The 15478-nt window shown below is 39.0% G+C and overlaps 1 protein-coding gene across 2 annotated transcripts in view; it reads left to right on the top strand.

Annotated features, from left to right (window-relative positions):
* RPS6KA5 (ribosomal protein S6 kinase A5) overlaps positions 1-15478 on the top strand; it is a 123611-nt gene that overhangs the window by 65616 nt on the left and 42517 nt on the right. The window contains exons 4-5 of one of the 2 annotated variants that reach the window (XM_054567148.1): positions 4516-4631; positions 6977-7084. The exons of the other annotated variant lie outside the window; for it this stretch is intronic. Of the exons in view, the coding sequence (XP_054423123.1) occupies positions 4516-4631; positions 6977-7084 (224 nt within the window). The remainder of the gene's footprint in view (positions 1-4515; positions 4632-6976; positions 7085-15478) is intronic. 2 annotated transcript variants of the gene reach the window in all.

Genomic DNA, 15478 nt, shown 5'->3' on the forward strand with positions numbered 1-15478 from the left:
CTCTTTGTAGTCAGACTGCCCTTGTTCATACTCCTCATTATCCCGCTGACAGGATACGCAGCTCTGGGTACTTTATTTAACCTCTCTGAGTTTCATTGTTCGCTAGAGATTATCCTCTCTTGGAGATGATACTATTGCAGTGCCTACCACAGAGCATTGTGTACAAAGATCAAATTCATAATTATATCTAAATAGAACAGGCACCTAGAAAGTACCCAATATCTCTAGGTGTTATTACTTCTATTACTTCTTTGTCTAGTCTCAAAAGCAGTGAGCTGTGTTTAAAGGAGGACAGTCCGAACCTGGTTTTACATCCCTTAAGTTCTATCTGGCAGGGCCCTTTCCCACTAGGTGACTAAAATGGGGTTAAGATACTGTTTCCATTCAGGCGGTGACCAGGAGTGCACTTAGTTCATTTTCCTGGTAATGTCCACAGAGGCAAAAAGCCTTAGGAATAGCAATAAAAACTGGACACTCCTATGCTGTTTCTGACAACTTTCCTATCCTAAAGAATAAAAGCAGTCAGCACTGGCTTCCAAAACAAGCACAAAAAACTTCACATGTTGCAATTTCTTAGGGGAAAAATTGGCAAAGACCTGAGAAAGGTAGTTTCTAGAAATCTAATGAATCCGTAATTTTGATAGGGAAGTTATTCAAGGTAGAAAAGTTGGCATAGGTAAGAGCCTGCCGGGCAGAGTGGACCTCATGTAATTCTAGTATTATTTTCCACTCAGGCGCTTTATTCAATGTATACTATTCAGTAAGTCTTTTCTATGAAGAAAAAAGTGTAGTTTGTGCCCTGTTGGGTAAGGGTGGCGGCGGGGAGACACTTGGAGCTGCAAAGCTGAGAACCCTTGCACTCGGATGTCACTAAGCATCTGGGTTCTCAGGATGCCCCTCGCCATGTGGATGCTGCTGCCGACTCTCACCCAGAGCCGCAGGCATTCCTCATTCCTGTGTTCTCTTTCAGGGGAATAAAAATTTTATAATTCAACTCAAATGCAATAATATCCCTACAGTCCTTTCTAAATTTTGTTGTTTTAATTGTTCTTCTACTGCCAAGTTGTTTTCCATTTCTTGGACAAGCCCTTAGCCTTCCCCTAACAGAGTCACTAGATGTCTAGACAAACACAGAGGTGTGAAGACACCAGAAAAGCAATTCCACCCTATCCTCTGCACTCAGAAGTCTTGTTGAAAATAAAACCCCTTGCTCCATTTCACTTTTAAACTTCTGAACATCATCAGTCATCAATCCAGTACAAAGTACAAATAAGCTCCAGGACAGTTATGCCAAGCCGGGGTGGGAGTCTGGGAGCTGAGAGCTAAATGCCCAGGAGAAGCTGGTGCCGGTGTGTCTGCTGTGACGGTCAAGTTCACGGTGCTGGCGAGCTGGGGCGGGAACTTACTCTCAGATGCTTCCCCTGTGCTGCCAGTCCGCACTCACCAGTTTGTTTGTAAATAAATTTGAAAGGAACTTTTCCATTGAGACTTATACTGCCATATTTAGGGCGGTGTTTCTTAAACTTTTTAGGGGAAGTCAGATAAAAGCTATGGACCCTCTCTTCTCAAAAGAATGCACGTTCGTTTACACATACTTGGAAAAAGTGCACACAATTACAAAGAATTTACATGGAGCACCTTCAGGGTGGTTCATGAAACCTTTTAAATGCTCTGAAACTCGCCATAAAAAAAAAAATCTGTCTTCCTCTTCCTTTGAAAAGGTTCTGGCAGGGCTCTCTTGAACCTCTTAAGAGTCTTAGGGTATAGAATTCAAGATGGTGATAACTACCACTTACTGAGCTTTCATTACTTGTCAGGCACTATGTATTCCTCGTAACCACAAGTGAACCCTGGATCGCCTCTTCCAGCCCCCTCTTTTGCCGCCTTCCCCACTGCAGGCGACCCCTGCTCCTTCTCTTCAGGGGCGCAGGCAGCCCTGGGTCCTTATGAGCGGCCACTGCTGTCGCCATCCTCTCTCACCTTGTGTACTGCTCGGGGCTCCTGATTTCCACCCTCACTGTGCTCATCAGGGCGGTCAGAGTCATCGGTCCTATGCGAATGCAAGTCTTGTACTACTGCCCTTTTCAGAAGCCTCCAAAGGACTCCCATTTCATTCGGAGGAAAAGTTGAAATCCTCACAATGGCAGAAGCTCTGTGCTGCCCAGCGCTGGGGGCCACAGTTCACTTGGATCACAGTACGTCATGCAGTGCGTGATAGACAGGGCAGCCCCAGCAGCGGTCTGCAAGGACCCATCCGGGCTGCCCAGTGCCCTTACCCACTCCCTTCTGTGACCTGGGCTCTCCTCCTCCTCTTCCCTCGTCTTGTTCTAGCCACGCTCACCTCCTGCCTGAGTCTCAAGGCTTCCAGGCCCTCTCCTGCCCCAGGGCCTTCGCACTTGCTTTCACTTCTGCCAGGAACAGTCTCCCCTCTAGTCTCTTCGCTTGTGTCATTACCTTCTTAAAAGTCTTTGCTCGAAAACCGCCTAGGCGGAGTCTGCACTGACCACCCTTATTAAAACACCGTCCTCACTTCTCCCCCCGCACCCCTCGCCTGCCTTTATCTGTGCTGGGGCTTTTTGGAATTTTGTTATTTGGTAGTAAACATCATCTTCCAACATATTAATAAATTTATTTATGTTTCTCTCTTCCCACTGGAATTCAGGTTATACTAGGACGGAGATTATTGTCTGCTTTGTTCAGTGCTATGTGTATTGTACCTAGAGGAGTGACTAATATATAATAAGCACTTAAATATCTGTTGAATGAAATGAACAAACCCTAGGAAAATATTTTTTTTTGTAAATATGGTTTTAGATGTAATGAGGTTCAGCAGCTTGCTCAAAGTCACACAACTGATAGGTTATAAATATCTAGAATTTTGCACATTCTGACATCAAAGACTGTGTTCTTAACTACTGAAAATATTTTTTTCCAAGGATTTGCAAAATAACAGGTGAAAATGTAGTCCAGAAATGATAGTCTTAAAAGGCTGAGGAGTCAGAAGTTTGAGTTGCTCACAGTGGCTGCAAATTTTGGGGAGGGGGACTCTGGAAGGAGGCACCCGCAGGCGGGGTAGTTCAGAAACCTGTGTGCGCTGACTGACTGCTGAACAGAGGTGCACAGGGCAAGGGTCTAAGCAGCCAGCGGGAGGAGCCGAGTCAAGATAGTACCAGCTTCTGCCTCAGGGGACAGGGGTGGGAGTCCATTTCCTCCCAAAGGACAGCGACTTGGTACATAAACGCCACCAGATTTTCATTAAAATTCTAGGAGAGCCTTGTTTTAGGAGTAAGAACCATATTCCCAGAATCAAAAGTAACTACTAACATTTATGCATAAATATCATATTAGATTTAAGTAAATACTTAAAGGTAGAAAAAAATTTCTTGTTTGTTTACAGGAATGCTATGTTCCTTTATACATTTTTAATAATTAGCTTTGTGTTAAGACATAATTAAAACCCCTTGGCAAAATGCAGAAGCCTTAGAAGGGCAATGCTTTGTAAAATACTTTGCAAAACAACTGGCCATTGCTGCTGTATCTGCTTTTTGGAATTTAAAGTTAAAAAGATAAAAATTTGTGAGTTCATGAAGGTTTTCTTTGTTCTTTTATCAAATTGTGGTAAATTCAACAAATGGGTATACTCGTGATACATGCTTTTCAAATTTTTTTTTTTTAGGAGAAAAGCTTTAAACTATATCTGTGACTATTTTCTAGGTACACATTATTGTGTATTAAGGTGGCAATGGTTAGTTTCTGATGAACCTGTTATTAGTTTACCAATAAATGTCTTATTAGAGCCAGTTATAAAAAACATGGTGTTGTATTTTGTATTATTATTCAGTTTCCTTATTTATTTCTCACTGTAGCCTTTTGTCTTTTGTTTCATCCTTCCTCTTGCGATATATGGGGCCCACTGAAAGGAAAATGGAAGGCTTTGAGGTTCAGGTGTTTTGATTCGGCCGTGTTGTGCTACTTTTACTTTTGGGCTCTGAGGAGCAATAGGACGGCTTTCCTGCTACATATACCTAATACACATTTTTGGAAGGGTACCTAGAAAATTCTGGAAAATAGAGCATCTGCTTAGAAAGTGACTGTTAAAAAGGAAAGATGGGATTTTCCTTTGCGTCTTGTTCTGTTCTGTTCATTTTTTATTTCAGCCGTCGAGGCGCAGGCGCTGCGGCACTCCCCCGCAGGTTAAACGCCAGGTGGCGGCAGCAGAGGGTTCTGACCCGCTGTGTTTTGGGAACTGTTTTTGCAGAATTCATGTAACAGTTTTAATGGCAATGCTCTATGCATATTTATTTGATTGCAGTTCAGAGCAGTCATTATCTTACAAAGCTGCGTGACTATATGAATTCAGTAATCTATTCCATACGAAACTGTATACTAAGAATTGTACCGCAAGTCATATATTAGAATCAGTGCCTCATGGTTAATCCAAAGTGATTAAAAGGACATACTTCCTGTAGTTGTTGAGCACAAGTCAAAGAAAGAAAAAATATATTTCATTTTTAGATTATATAAATGGCGGAGAGCTTTTTACTCACCTTTCTCAGAGAGAGCGCTTCGCGGAGCCCGAGGTGCGGGTCTACGCCGGGGAGATCGTGCTGGCCCTGGAGCACCTCCACAAGGTAAGGCCCCGCCCCGCCGCTCTTCTGTGGAAAACTCTGCGACTGGAGCCCTGGCGAGCTAGAGAGCGAGTGCTTTTACACGTCGCTGTCCTTGTGGGGGCCCTGAAAGCGGCTGTGTAGGCCATTAATCAGGTTTCTCAATTGCATAGTTTTCTTTCTTAAAAAATCGACTTTTCTTTAGTCGTTCCCGTGGTGCAGATTTCAAATGTAGAGCCTGAGCAATTTTTAATTTATTTTCCATGAAGAACCCTGACGCTTATTACAGAGTATCATTAGAATAAAATGTGTCATGCTTCAATATCATTTTGAATTTGTTTCAGTTGTATAGCATAATGATTAGACAGCCATATACTTTAAAAAGTGTTCGCCCTGATGTTTCCAGTACCCCACTGGCACCAAACAGTTATTACAATAAATTTTTCATTCTTAAAATGACCTTTAAGATGAAATCAGAAGTTCTAATACATATTTCCTTAATTGTGACTTACTCCATTGCAGACTGCCTTTACATCTTCAAGGTGTATTTCCTGAGTAGACAGAAGAATACGAATTATTTTGAAAGAAACATCTGTGCTTCCCAGCTACGTCACGCTCCCTCTCTGGCTTTCTGTTCCATTTGTTTCGTCCCTGAGACCCCTCTCTTACTCCCTCCCCCTCTCCTCCGTGGCCTCCATGTAGCATGAACTCAGTTACTAAAAACTTTACATGAAATTCAAGTCTGTGATGCTGTTTGAACTCTAAAAATCAGTATAAATGAAATATTGTTTCAGATAATCTTGATCCAAGAGACTTTTACCCAAAAAACTTTTTTAACTCAATGAGGAAGCATTATTGTAGAAGCAAATAGTCATTATGTGGATGAGGTTTGTGCCTCAGAAATAGGAACCATAGAGTAATTTTTAACAAAACTTGTGAGACTCTAAGGAGACCACCATGGCTTGAGTCACTAAGTTGGGATGAGGCAGGTACATAATAAAGCCACGATTCTTCTTTGTTGCGTATTCAGATCCGACACTAGATTGCAGATAAACAGATTACAGTGCTGATTGTGGAGCGTAGAAAAGAATGGAGAGAAATAAAAGAAAAGGCAGGAAGAAGGAGCCAGGAATGGCAAGATGGAGCGATGGGTGGTAGAGGAAAAATGATGAGAAGATAAAAGGAACAAAGTGAGGGATCAAGAAAAGGGGGGATGCAGCCCAGAACAGGAATGAGATTCGGCAGGTGGGCGGAGATGGGGGTTCAGCATAGGACTCTTAAGGGGAATGATTGAAAAATATGTAAGAGCAGGAGGGAAAGAGAAGAGGCTCCCGGGGCAGGGCCGCAATGCCCTGGAGGAAAGAGGAAGAGGACGGAGCAGAGAGGCAGCTGAACTGAGGGGAGGGAGCGGACACCCGTGCTGCCTCGGGTGGAACCGCAGGCGAGCTGGCAAGCTTCACGCTTACGGCTATTGTTGTGGGGTAGAAACTAGTCAGGGCGGCTTATGCATGAGTCAAGTTGGGCCCAGAATAGGCTGAAAAGATCTTTGCATTTTATGGTGAGAGGTATTTGATGTAGTTTTTTATGACATAGCAACTACCACAAATTCTAAAGCAAAGACTAACACAATACAAAGCTCTGACAGGAAAGCTTAGTAAATTCAGTTTTTAATTTGTGTGAAAACTTTAATTGTGTTTATTTTAAAGGAAAATCCATGCACATTCATTGTTATTAAAACAGGGTAATCAGAAACAAAAGCGAGAACATGATGACTACTGGATATAAATGTAATTGATGAGGAGTGAAAGTTATCTAGCAAGTCAGAGGGCAGCCAAATTCCTCTTAATCTCACTTCCCTGAAAAGATAAATACAAAGAAGGATCACCCAAAGCCAGTTTCATTAACACCAAGTTTCCCAGGAAGAGACAAAAATGGGAGTTTATTTGGAACTGCTGTGGGAATGAAAACAGAGAAAGGACCGCTGTGGGACCTGGTTAGTCCGGAAAGACGCTGAGCCCTTAGGGCAGCGGGGACGGGAACTGGCCAAGGACGCCTGAAGATCCTCTGGAGCGGGGGTGGCGTCTGTGAAGGAGGACGGAGACGGGAGCAGTGGCAGCGTTGGGAAGGCCCTGCGGAAGCAGGCCCAGCGGGCCCTCCCTGCACGGAGAAGGAGGGCCTGGTTGGAGGGGTGCGGGGCACCCAGCAGGGGAGCCCGGAGGCGGAGGAGGTGGCATTTGCCCTGTTGGGTGACCGAGACCCAGGGCAGCCTGCCGATCAGGAGACCGCCTCTTTGGGGTTTGTTTTTAAGGTAGATATGAACAACTTTTGGAAATTGCTTTTTTTCAATGCATATTTATTTGTTTTTACAGTTGGGGATTATATACCGTGACATTAAGCTTGAGAATATTCTGCTTGATTCTAATGGCCATGTGGTGCTGACAGATTTTGGTCTGAGTAAGGAGTTTGTGGCTGATGAAGTGAGTATTATATTTTAATCTAAAGTGAGTAATACCAGAATATAAACAATGATGAAAAATTAACTATAGAATAAGCATTTAATGATATAGTACCATATGGATTATGGATTTGTGTGCAGATTTGCCTAGAGGAACATTTGGCGTGAATGACTAAAAGATTTTTAGTTTAAAATCACCATGGAACTATCCTGTTAGAATTGCAGTAAACCTTTTATAAATATATCAGAATTCTCCAGTTTAAAACAAAATAAAACTATACATTTAGTTTTATGCTAGTTCCCCATAAAATGTAACTGAAAATTTTAAATAACCTATGGGGGCCTTTAGAATTATGGCTTAGGTGGTAGCCAATAGAAAATTAGAAATGAAAGTACATACAGTTTATATTATGTCTATGAAGTAAGATATGTCATGTTGTGATGGTCCTTTGACTTCATTAGACAAGAATGATAAGAATCTACTAGACTTAGTTCTTTAATAATCTTATTGTTTTGTTTTGCTTATATGAACTAAAATCTGCTAGTGTGCCGATTTTTAATATGGAGGGCTTTGCATTTTTAGTATTCATTAGAACTTGTTTAATATTACAGATGCATTTAATGACATTTAAAATTGTACATCTGTTGTAATTAAATACTATTTATGTAGCAGTTGTAATAAAAATTATGTTTGTACACTTACTGGTTATTCAACATAACTAAGTAAATATGAATGCCAGTTCATTTCCATCTGAGAAATTATTGGTATAGAATACAGAATCACAGTAAAATTTTTGTAGTAAAGGACTTTGGATAAAACATACCATTCTGGGGTTCCAAATTAGGTGTTTCTGTTTCTGATTGTTAGCTTTTTGGAATATGCCGAAGCAGTTCTAGGTGAATTCGATAATTGCTGAAGCTATAACAACTAAAGATCTCTATTTTTAATCATATCTATTTTCATTCAGTTTACTTACTTAATAAACATTTGTTGACCACTTACTATGCTAGGTACTAGATAATGATGATGAATAAAATAGAAAATGTCTGCCTTCATGAAGCTGTGGTTATAATAATCTTAGGCAAAAATGATAGTTATAAAATACACTAGATGAATTTTTGAGAAATTTACTTGGAAGTTTGATTTTTAATACTTTTTCTCCTTTGCAAAAGTGTTAGTGGCAACTTCAGTAAAATGTGACTAATTAAATATGTTAACAGTTGCTTCCTCACTAAACAAGTAACAAACCCCACTACAAGTAACAAAGAGTAGAATAGACATGCACTCAAAAGGGAAAGAAGAAAATACCAACCATTCTGGAAGACAAGTAGCAGAAATTCTATTTGTAACTAGCATTCACTTGTATTTAAATATCATCTTTCTTGGAATGAGTTTCTTTTTTGCCAACTCCTATTCTACCTCCTTGGTTTTTAGCTTAAACTAGCTTCCTTGATCACAGTTAAATCCTAAACCAATAATGTGAGAAGCCCAAAGCAGGCTACTTTGCACCTCTGACCACCCCAGAGGCTCAGGAATTGGGAGCCCCACGTACCCCTCAAAGTAAAGGTGCAGGAGGTTTGTTTGGAAGGATGTATAAAAAACATCCTTCCAGCGGGATGTTTAAGATAAGCCCACCTATGGCTAATGATGATGTCACCATTTCTTTTTATATTTTGATTTTAGTAGAATCCGTTTCCTCTGTCTGTACTTTGATATTTGATAGACTTAGTTTCTTCAGTCATACTATATTTTTAAAAACACTATTCTGAGAAGTGGTCTGTCACTTCAGCAGACTGCAAAGGGTCCTCAGCAGGTACAGGACCCTGCATGGGAAGATGTGTGCCCCCTTTCCCTGTCCATGGAACCATTCATACATTTGCTCATTCACTCCGTCAGTATTTGGCGAGGGCCTTCTAAGCATCAGACATTAGGCTAGGTTCTGGTAACACAACAATGAAAAGAGTCACTTAGTAAATCCTATACTTGTGGGCACGTGTGTCTGATCACTTGGCAAGATGCTGGCCTGAGGAACAGCAAAATGTTAGAAACCAAAACAAAAATAAACAAACAAAAATCAGACATGGATTAGATGGTTGGGTTTTAATACAAATCAGTCAGATGCGCTGGGTGACTAGATCAGCCAGGCTACTCCTCACTGGAAACTTGTGTTTTCTGCTGCTTTTGTCAACAGCTGCTCCTCAAGGGAAGGAAGGGCTTTCTCATCAGAAGCAGTGATTTTTGAGCACTTAGTTGTTTAGGTGCAAAAATGAAATATTGGGATTTGATTCGGAGTGGAGAAGTAACTTACAGATTCCCTTATTATTCACTGAATACAATCTGGCTGCATTTAATAATACAGTTATGTGTTGTCGCATGTGTTAGTAAGCCTTACAATTCACCTCTTTTACCCTCAGGATGGCCAACCAGCTCTTAGTCCTAGAGAACATACTGTCACGCAAGGATTCAGGTTGAACTCCCAGAGCCTGAGAAGCTTTTCTGAGTCCCTGAAAACTTTGTCTAATATTCCATTGCCTCCCAGTTTCCCCCAGCTCCTGCTTAGTTAGTTTTCCTACCCAGACCCTCTCTACCTTGAAAATATTCCAACCAAACAATTTCTGTTGTGATAAGCTATTCTTTCTTTTTGGTTTCACTTTTCAGCCCAAGTCACATTGAAACGTCATCCCCCTTGCAATGAGTTCCTTGTTTATCCATTCCTATTGGACCTCCTTGATTTTCACTTTAAACTCCAGTGTAAGGAGTTTCTTCCTTGGTTTCCAGTTTATAGAGACTATATATCTCTATCTCTTTCTCTAACTGGCCTCTCTCCTTTTCAGCCTCTTCCCCTTGGACCATTTCTGTCACCATTTTAGCATGCTTAATCTCTCCTATCTTAAAAATTTTTTGATGGAGAGACAAGTGGATAGGTGGATTGACCGATAAACAGAGCTAAGAAGAAGAACGATCTCAGAATCCCGTCTTCCCTCCTGGCTGCAGTGTCTGTGGTTCTCCTTTGTCAGTGTTGGTGTCCACACTCGCGCTGTTTACCCACATGTCTCTCTCTTCTGACTCTGCTCCAGTTTGGCTTGCGCCCCCTACCAATTGACCAAAACTGTTCTTGCCAAGGTCACAACTGACTTCAATTTTTTAGATGCTTTTTAGTCCGCATCTTCCTTGACCAGCTAGTAGTGTTGAGCTGGAAAGTGCCTCTCAGCTGACGTCGGTGACACTGCACTACCTTTGCTTTCCTTTCTGTCTGTCTCTCTCTCTGTCTCTGTCTCTCTCTCTCTCTCTCTCTCTCCCCCCCCCTCTGTTTCTGGTGGGCTTTTTCTCTTCTACCTGGCAGACCAGTCCTTGGTCCCTCACAGCTCAGTGCTAGGCACGCTTCACATTTATGCTGCATTCTGTCCCCGTTTGCTGGTGATACCCGAATACATGGTCAGCTCTGACTTTTCTTCTGGGGTCCAGACCCAAACGTGCCAGTAATGCACTGCCACCTAAAATTTCTCAGAGGCTCCTCAAGTTCAATATTGAAAAAACTGAGCTAATCTCCCCACCTCCCCCAAATCTGCTTCTCTTTCAGTGTATCTCAATTTTATGTATTATAAGTTCTGTCTTCATTTGCTTGGGGAAATATAATTCTATTTAATTTTTAAGAAGTAATTTTTTATGTATGCTTGAAGTTCTTCCTCATGGTATAATACTCATCTCTTTCTATATTTATTAATTTAATAATTCAACAAATATTAAGTAGCTACTGTATGGCAAGTATTATACTAGACCCTAGAAGTATAGTGATGATAATAGTAAATTCCTTGCCCTAACGAGTCTGAATTCTAGAGGTAGTCATCAAATAGTTATATAATTATTTAATATGCATTATTTATTTAGTTATAAATTATTTCTAGTATTTGAGTTATTTATTTAATTATGAATTATTTTAGATTACAGTTTGCTAAATTGGTAGATTGTATACAGGATAAAATTGATTTACTTTAGAAACCTTAAAAATATTTGATATGATAAGGAACACTACAAATTTGATACTTTTACAGATGTGTTCTTTTCTCAGCCACAGACTTTGAAAAATCTCTTGAGATTCTGAGAATAAAAGAAGACATTTCTAACTATCTGCAGGATAGTATATGTCCTTCATAGGAGTTTTTGAGAGTACAGCTCAGCAAACATTTGTTGAGTTCTTACTGTGAGTCAGACAATCTGCTAGGTATTGGATATGTGATTCTAACTGAAGACTTTAAAGACGTTAAGGGCATCTGTTCTTACCTATATATAAAGAAATAATGTCAAAGTGATATTTTATGCATTATTAATTACTGTGTACTTAAATATGATCTGTGCATTCTCTGTTTTCATAATTTAACACTGAGTGCTTGAAAATTTTCCCAACGTTATTAGAACGAACCTTGCCCTGGCTGGTGTGGCTCAGTGGACTGAGCGCCGGACTGTGAACCAAAATGAACCTGCACGTAGATAAATAAAACTAGAAGAAAAATAGCATCCTCAACATTTAAAACACAGGTAGCTAAGTTAATTATAACTCACTGCCATGGCAGAGGTACTTAAAAAGAAAAGGTCTATGGATTTGTGACTATTTTCTCTTTCCAGAAAATAGAATAATTGCTCAGTTTAGATAATGCGATTCATTAAATAATTTTTTGAACATATGAGAGGCATTTTAGTGTAGTGCAAAGAATACATATGAAAGTTGGGAGATTTTTTTGGTTGGACACTTCCTGGCTATGTGACATTGGGCAAGTCATTTGGTCATTAACCTGCCTCAGCCTTAGTTTCTTCATCAGTAAAATAATATCTGTCATATCTAATTTATAACACTGTCACATGGACACAATAAGCTAATGCTCACAAAAGTGTAAAGCACTATGTAAATATCGATTTCTACTTGTAAGAGGTACTGTTCAAATTACTATGAGCAAAATTAAAATATATGAATGAGAATCTTATTCTCCCACAATATTCTTACTTGTAGGAAAGTTGTAAATTACAGTTGTAAATTTCTCTGATAAATGCCCAGTTAATGACATCATGTGCAAGATTCAGCTGTTACAGCCCTGGCTGGTGTGGCTCAGTGGATTGAGCACCAGCCTGCAAACCAAAGGGTTGCCAGTTCAATTCCCAGTCAGGGTACATGCCTGGATTGTGGGCCAGGTCTCTTAACAGGGGGCCAGAGGCAAGCACACATTGATGTTTCTCTCCCTCTCTCTTTCTCCCTTCCCCTCTCTCAAAATAAATAAATAAAATCTTTTAAAAAATGATTCTGCTGTTACAACGTATGTTTCTTAAGATGCCTAGGGGAGCTTCAGAATCCATGAAGAGAATGTTTGCATTAGGAATCAGATAACTCAGCTCTCCAAGTCAGCGCTTGTAGTTACCTCTATCTCCCTTCCTGCCTCTTAGTGACAATATATTCATGATTCTTTTCATTTACATGTGTTCCCAAAGAACCTATTAGGTCTCTGTAAATAAGTCTTATCAATCGTTTCCTAAAATCTTTGTGATAAAATACACATAACATAAAAATTACTATTTTAATCATTTTTAAGTGTATAGTTCAATAGTGTTCATTATATTCACATTATTATGTAACAGTTCTCTAGAATTTTTCATCTTCCAAAGGTAAACTGTGTACCCAGTGAACAACAACTCACCATTTTTCTCACTTACTAGCCTCTGGCAACAGCCATTCTATTTTCTGTTTCAAGGAGTTTGATGATTTTAAATATTTTATTATATTTTTGTTTTAGAAAGAGGGGAGGAAAAGGAGAAGGGGAGGGTGAGAAACATTGATCTGAGAAAGAAACATCGGTTGGTTGCCTTCCATATGCACCTCAGGAGACCAAATCTGCAACCCAGGCATGTGCCTTGACCAGGAATAGAACCGACAACCTGTTGGTTCATGGGGCAATACCCAACCAACTGAGCCACATGAGTCAGAGCCCAATTTGGAAGCTTTTTCTTTCTTTTTCTTGACTTTGGCTAAGACTTCCAGTGCTGTGTTGAGTAGAAGTGGTGAGGGGGAGCATCCTTACATTGTTACTGATCTTAAAGGAAAAGCCTTCAGTTTTTCCATCATTGAATATGATGTTTGCTGTGGGCTTTTCATATATAGTCTTTATTATGTAGTTTCCTTCTCTTCCTATTTTGTTGTTGAGTGTTTTTATTATGAACAGGTATTGGATTTTGTCAAATACTTTTTCTGGATTGGTTAAGATGGTCATGTGGTTGTTGTTCTTCATTCTGTTAATGTTATTGTATTATGTTGATTGACTTTTGAATCTTGAACTATCCTTGCATTCCAGTAATAAACTTCACTTATTCACAGTATATAATTGTTTTAATGTTCTGTTGAACTGGGTTTGCTAGTATTTTGTTGAGGATTTTTGTATTGGTTTTTCATCAGGAATATTGGTCTGTAATTTTATTTTCTTGTAGTATCTTTCCCTGGCTTTGGTATCAGGGTAATGCTGGCCTCATAAGTTTCAAAGTATTCTCTCCTCTGCATTTTATTTTTTGAAAAGTTTGAAGAGGATTGGTCCTGTTACTTCTTTAAATGTGTTGTAGAATTTTCTAGCAATCCATCTGGTCCTGGACTTTTCTTTGTGGGGAGGATTTTGATAACTGATTTAATCTCCTTACTAATTATGGGTCTGTTCAGATATTTAAATTCTTAATGATTCAGTCTGATAGATTGTATGTTTCTAAGAATTTAACCATTCTAGGTTGTCCAATTGGTCGGTGTATAATTACTCATAGTGATGTCTTATAATGTCTTCTCTTTTGTTTCTGGTTTTAGTTATTTAGTCTTCTCTGAATTTGTCAGTTTTGTTGATTTTTTAAAAAATCTTCTCGTTTTGTTATTTTTTCTATCTTTCTATTATGTTTCACTTATTTATGCTGTAATCTTTATTATTTCTTTCCTTCTGCTAACTTTTGATTTTTTTCTAGTTTTTTTAAGAAGACTTTATTTATTGTTAAAGAGAGGGGGAAGGGAGGAGAAAGAGAGGGAAGCATTGATGTGTGAGATAAACATCAATCAATTACCTCTCACATACCCCCAACTAGGGACCTGGCCCACAACCCAGGCATGTGCCCTGACTGGAAATCAAACTGACAACCTTTTGGTTTTACAGGATGATGCCCAACCCACTGAGCCACACCAGTCAGGGCAGTCAGAGGAGTAAAATACTTTAAAATGAAACCTCTTCCTGTCTTAGTGTATTAGGGTATTCCGTTTCATTTTCTTTTTAAAAGTAACACTTTGAAATCTTAATTTACTAGGAATTAATTTTTTTACATTTTCCATTTTTTACATTACATTTTTGTAAAAGGAAGTGAGGATCTCATTTTATTTTTTTATATAGATAACCCTGTTGACCAAGCTATTCATTGAATAGTCAGCTACTTGTTTCCGTACTGCTTTGAAATGCAGTCTATCATATGCCAAATTCCTCTGCATCCTTGTGAGTCCATTCCTAGGCTCTTCACTCAATTCCTTTTTTCTGTTTGCTTCTCCCTAAGTAAAAACTAAAAATCTTAAAGGCAATGCTTTTACAGTAAGACTTAAATCTAGAAAGGTGAGATCGTCCTTCTCTTTGCTCTTTAACCTACCATTCTTTTTCTCCTTTCCCCTGATCTTCCCCTTCGTCTTACTGTCTGTCCTCTCTGTTCTTGGTCTTTTGCTGGCCCATATAATTATGGAATGGAATGTGTTAGTTAATTTGGAGAGAACTGCAATCTTTGGATAGCGAATCTTCCAATTAATGAAGTTGCATGAATGAATATTTGTATCTTTTCACTTATTTTGTTGTCTTTTATGTTCTTTAATAATATTTTGTAATTTTCTTTGGAGTGCTTCATACATACATTATTAGGTTTACTTCTATTAACCTTATAATTTTTGTTTTTATTTACAAAAATTAGAATATCTGTTTTTCTTGGCAAACCATAGGAATATTATTGAGTTCATATTAGTTCCACTAATTTACAGATTCACTTCAAATTTTTACCTCCTAGGTGAGTGTGATTGGCTTTGCAAATACTGATGTAATATTTTAAAAATATTTTTAGTTATACCTAGTTGTTTGATTTCTTCTTGTCATTTTTGATAAGGTAATGTTTGCAGAAAATGTTTTTTTTTTTATTTTTTGACATCACATTACTCATAAAATTTCCTTACTTTTTAATCTCTATTTTAGTCGTAGTAATATTTTCTTTTAAATTGCTATTATTGATTTTTAACTTTTTTTCCTCCTTGATCAATTTGCTAGCAATTTGTTCGTTTCATTATTCTCTTCCAATAAATAACTTCTGTCAAGCCTCTAATTTTTTCTGTTTCTTTCAAGCTGTTCCTTTATTTCTTCATTCCTTTTATTTTCTGTG

The sequence above is a fragment of the Pteronotus mesoamericanus genome, unplaced genomic scaffold (genome assembly GCF_021234165.1).
Source record: "Pteronotus mesoamericanus isolate MK-2021 breed Mesoamerican mustached bat unplaced genomic scaffold, CSHL_Meso_final contig_182, whole genome shotgun sequence".
Lineage (NCBI taxonomy): Eukaryota > Metazoa > Chordata > Mammalia > Chiroptera > Mormoopidae > Pteronotus > Pteronotus mesoamericanus.